This window comes from Ciconia boyciana, chromosome 6, assembly GCF_034638445.1.
Source record: "Ciconia boyciana chromosome 6, ASM3463844v1, whole genome shotgun sequence".
In the NCBI taxonomy this organism is placed as follows: Eukaryota; Metazoa; Chordata; class Aves; order Ciconiiformes; family Ciconiidae; genus Ciconia; species Ciconia boyciana.
The window spans coordinates 28,498,385-28,503,529 of NC_132939.1; the positions used below are offsets into that span (position 1 = coordinate 28,498,385).

General features: G+C 53.7%; 1 protein-coding gene across 2 annotated transcripts; it reads right to left on the minus strand.

The window, feature by feature from the left end:
- Nucleotides 1–227: 227 nt before the first annotated feature.
- On the minus strand, nucleotides 228–4,933 carry SLC35C1 (solute carrier family 35 member C1). 2 transcript variants are annotated; one of them, XM_072865696.1, is made up of 3 exons: nucleotides 4,800–4,933; nucleotides 4,175–4,710; nucleotides 228–2,363 (listed from the first exon to the last, which is right to left on the minus strand). In XM_072865696.1, exons 2-3 carry the CDS (start codon nucleotides 4,677–4,679, stop codon nucleotides 1,804–1,806), a joined length of 1,065 nt encoding a protein of 354 aa, XP_072721797.1. In that variant the 5' UTR covers nucleotides 4,680–4,710; nucleotides 4,800–4,933; the 3' UTR covers nucleotides 228–1,803. The 2 variants fall into 2 exon arrangements, with proteins under 2 accessions (XP_072721797.1, XP_072721796.1); XM_072865695.1 differs by lacking the exon at nucleotides 4,800–4,933 and having other exon boundaries at nucleotides 4,175–4,778.
- Nucleotides 4,934–5,145: the final 212 nt, after the last annotated feature.

Sequence of the window (5,145 nt, forward strand, 5' to 3'; positions counted from 1 at the left end):
GCGCCGCCCGCTCCGGCCCCGCCCCGCCGCGCTGATTGGCTGTCAACGCGTACGCGTCGACAGTCAATCAGCGCGGCGGGCCGGGGCCGGAGCGGGCGGTGCGCGGCTCTAAAGGCGCTCTGCCGCCCCCCAGCGGCCGCGCCAGGAGCTGGGTGCAGAGGGTGTCGCCGGTCCCCCCGCCACGGCGATATAACTGCAAAGGTCGCTCCCGCCCCTCATCAGACCCAGAGAGCCACCCCAGACTTTATTCATCAAATTTGGCTGTTACAAGTCAGTACGTGCAACATTAAAAATGTCAGTTCCCGTAAAAAAAAAAAAATTCAAGGACTCCAAATGGCACCCTGGCACCGAAAAGGAGTGAGAAGGTACCTGTGGTCATGAAACCTGGAGCAGGAGCCCCCCAGAATTAGACAGGAACATATTCTGGGCAGAAATGGAATGTCCTTCTGTAGGAGTGGCCAGACATCACGCATGGGGGCAGAGTATATCATGTAGGATCCATGGGGCAGGGTACAAAGCAGTCACATCAACTGCCCAGCATCCCTGTTCAAATAACCCTTTAAATATAAAGGGGCCAGGGGTTTAGAAAGCTGGTGCAACACCACAGCTGACCATAGGATGTTGCTGCTGACCCCTGGGATCAGAAGTCACAGCTGTAGAGCAACCTCAGGTGGCACTTGCATGACACCAGGTAGAGGGGCAGAGATTTCTGCAGAACTAACTGTTCAGCAGCAAGTTTCAAGTAAAGGGATTGATGCAGCTAAGCAAAACGAGGATTTTGGGGAGTGAGGGATTCACTGAGCTGGCCATGGGGGTGTGTTTAAAAGGAACAAGCCAAAAGACAAATTGCAAACACCAGAGGGGATCCAAAGCAGGTATGGAATAGGTCCCCCAAAACAAGCCTAATTAGTAAGAACCCCATTTTTAAACACAAACCTACCCTTACACAGAGGGTAAGGAGGACAAGTGTTGCAAATCCCATGAACTAGGATCTCCACCCCACAGAAGCAAGTGCTTCAGAGTAACTTTTCCCCTCCTGCCTGTCACAGAGGCAGAGGCCAAGCTGCTGCTCCCTGAGAGAGGCCACTTGACAGAGCATGCTCTCCATCACAGGGGACAGTGCAGAGGGAATGAGAAGTTTCATTCCTGCTTCTTGGCATGATTTCCCAAGCTAAGAAACCAGGTGGAGGGAAACACAGAAGAGACCTCAGCAGGATGTGATACTGACTCTTGGAAAGGAGATTCGGAGGCACTGCTGCTGCTTAGGCTTGTACAGAACCAGAAGGAATTTCCCATCCTTTGCATTGAATGGGGCAATAGGAAGAACAGCTGTTGTCAATCCTTTTACAGCAGAGGAGTTTACTGGAATCTACCCCTAACTGTCTGGCAACCTGCCTCTTCCTTACATGGAGGTTCAGGATTTTGTAACTTCAGACTGCATTCACTGAGTTAATTCTAGATCCCTAACTACACAAAGCTCCCATCCCGGTCTTTCTCTGCTATGAGCCCAACCCCCAGAGATGCAAATTGCCCAGATTAGGTCAGTATCAACATCCATTTTAAAAAATGATCACAAAAAACCTGATTGCTCTCTACAACACATGCTCTCCCCAACTCCGATACAGGCCGAGATCCCATGGATAAAACATGATCCAGTCAGGTCTTTGGCTCTGGTTCCTGACACAGTTCCCCATATACTTTGCAGGTGAATTTTTTTCCTGGTCCTTGTTGTTCTTCTCCCCAGGAGGAAAGCAGCACCGAAGGTTAACCCCCCAGGCACAGAAACAGAGGTGCTGGAGCTGCCTACACACCAGTCTCATTTCTTTCGCTGCTCTTGACATTAGGATCCTCTTGCATCTTTCTCATCTCCAGCCCCTTCACCCATGTGTAGGCAAAGGAGCCCCCCAGAACCATCAAGTTACTCGTCCACCACAAGAAGCTCTTTGTCTCCTCAAAGTAGATAACAGCCAGCACTGTTTGGGCACAGGCCTTGGCTGTCCCAGACACATTGTGGGTGAGTGGGCTAGTGAACTTAATCTGAAGTCCGGTCACATACCCAATGGCAAAGCCAAACACGCCCCCCAGGGTCATCATGCCCCAAAAACTGGGGCTCCCCAGCTTGTCAAAGTGGTAGAGGGTGTGGAACTCGCCCAGCAGCATCATGAGGGGGAAGAACAGGACACAAGCATTGACGTTGTTGTAGAAGGTCAGGCGCCAGATGCTACCATCCACCACAGGCAGCACCTTCTTGGTGTAGATGGCATTGAGTGAGACACACAGGCTTGCTAAGATCCCAAAGAATATACCTGTCCATGACAGAGTGCCCTCTGCTCCTTCCTGGTCAACACCCAGCCAGAAGCCACCTGCAACCAAACAAATCAGACATTATCTGAACAACTGCTGAAGGACTCAAAACATGCAGTCAGCAATTCATCATCTACCTTATACTGAACAACCACAACCACAAGCAGAGACAGGCTTAAGGGCTTCCCCATTCTATTAAGTGAACCCACAAAGCATCATGACCAGTGTTCTGAGAAGATTTATTTTGGGAGTGCAGGTAATTTACTGTGCTATCATTCAATCTCAGAAGACTGATTCCCACACTGAGCAGGCAGCATGAGTTTAGAAACCATTATTCCAAAGAGCCATGAACTAAAGTTAAAGCTACTCTTTCTGTATAGGTAATTTTCAGGAGATCATATGATTTTTTTTTTAATTGAAAAGGCAGCAAACTGACTGCAGGTAGCAAGAAATATTCCTCAAGGTTTAAAAAAAAAAAAGCCTCACAGGCTTTGCTGTGCCGTTAACAGGAAGGGAAAGATAGGTCAGAAAAGAAGATGGAAAGATAGTAAACACATGGATGTAATATTAAGAAGCTTGATCAAAAAAAGATCATAAGGCAGAAACTGAGTGCAGTATCTTCAAGATGTTAAACCTCTTTGATAGGTAATGCACTCTTTAACCACCTCCAAAACAGGAGCTACAGGCTTTGTGTCTCCAGGGCAGAAAGGGAGACCTCTCCCCATCTTGCTCATAAGCAAAACATAAAAAGGGAGATGAGCTACTGAAGGAGCACTGCACCGCCTCTCTGTTAGCTGCTTCATGTTGGAGGCTGTCTGGGAAGTTGCCTGCAAAGCGGCTAATGTGCTTTAAACTAAGCTCAAATACAAATGGGTTCACTGCACAGACAGGAAGGGCTTTGCATCAGGCCACAGAGGATGCTCAGCTATGCTGCTACAGGCATATGGGCAATGCTCCCACAGCAAAAGGAGATGGAGCCAGACAGAGAGAGTCTTAGAGAAACCCTGCAAGGCTGGCAGACACATAATCCTGGGCAACACCTGAACACAAGATTAGCTGAAGGCAATTGCTTGCATCTCGTGGGTGGAAAAATCAGTAGTTCTGTTCCTCTTCACCTCTTCTATGGAGAGGAGAATCTCTTGTCTCATTTTCATCTGAGTCCACCTGCTTGTCTAAGCACCAGAGTGAACACATGTCCAACTGGAACCGGACTGAAGTCAACATTTCACCACTATTGGCATCTAAATGGCCCTCCAGTGGAAGGTAGCCTTTGGCATTACCGATGCCTTTGTAATGAAAGACTTGTAAGCAACTGCCATTAAGCCAGTCAATGCCCTGCCCTACATCCTAACCACACAACCAGATCTTCTGGTGGTGTTTTACACTTGGCTTGATCAGCTAACCCTTCATCATATGCATTCAGACTGCCTGAATTGGCTGGCTCCATTGTATGGTCCCTGACAACGGTGCTGACATAAACACCATTATTGTTACCAAAGTTAATAATCAACAAGCACTTGAGAACAGGGAGAAAGCTACCTGCTGTTTTATGGCCTTTGTGGGGGGGGAAAAAAAAGGCAAGGCAAGTTAAACTTCATTAGAGAGCAGACAGGTTTTAGTGCTCAAAGGAAAAAGGGAGCCATGGTCAAGTAAGAGTAATTTCCTTTCTTAACGAGTTACCTATATGCTCCATTCATGTGAAGCAGGGTGCCCAAGGCAGAGCAAGGCACAAGCCCTGGGCTACCCCACCTCACCCGGGAGCTGCCGTGCAGGTGGGGATGGTTCCCCAAGGGAAGACACCCCACCTCCAGCTCTCCAAGGCTATGGGGCCACCATGGGGTGGGTGCAGCCCCGTCCCGTTCCCCCTCACCTATGATGACTCCGCAGGCCAGGAGGGCATAGAGGGAGGTGGTCTGCTTGAGAAGCAGGTAGGAGAGCAGCACGTTGAAGACGGTGGTGAGGGAGCGCCCCACGTTGTAGAAGGCCACGCCGACATGCTTGAGGCAGAGGTTGTTGGAGGTAACCATGCCGATGAAGACGGCAGAGAGGGGCAGGACGCTGCGGGACACCTTGGGGTCGAGGCGGAGGGCAGGCAGGCCGGCGCAGGGGGGCCCGCAGGCTGCCCCCAGGCTGAGGCCCAGGCAGAGGGCGGCCGTCAGGGCACACTGGAAGAAGGTGACGAAGAGGGGGGCGTCGAGGCGCAGCGAGGGGCTGTCCAGCAGGTACTTGTTGAGGAAGACCATGGCGATGGAGGTGAACCAGTAGAGGCAGACCACCACGGCGATGCGCAGGGCCCGCAGCAGGAAGGGCGCCCGCTGGCCCCCGCCGCCCTCCGCCGGCAGCAGCGGATCGGCGGCACCTCCGCCCAGCGCCATCCGCAGGATCCCCGTCCGCGTCAGCTGCGCCCTGGTCATGGCGGGCGCGGGCCGTCAGGCGACGGCCGCCAGCCCCGGCCCGCCCCCGCCGCCCCCCCTCCCGCCGCCGGCCCCGCTCACCCGCTCACCCGCCGCCGGCCCCGCGCTTCCCAGAGCGCCGCGGCCCCGCCCGCCGCCCTTTATTCACGCCCCGCGGCCGCCGCTCGGCGCCTCCCCGGCCGCCCGGCCGCGCCGCCATGTCGGGGGAGGGCCCGGCCCGGCCCCGCCGCTCCGCCCCGGGCCAGGCCGCGGCAGGAGGGGGAGCAGGGCGGGCCGCGCTGCGGGGGGCGGCGGGGGCAATTAACAAGCGGGGCAGTGTAGCCAGGAACAGTCGCGGGGCACGATTCCTCACGCACCCCCGGGCAGCCAGAAGTGAAGGGCTTGCGGCGGGGCCGTTGGGGAAGCGCTGCGACACAGCAGGAGCTCA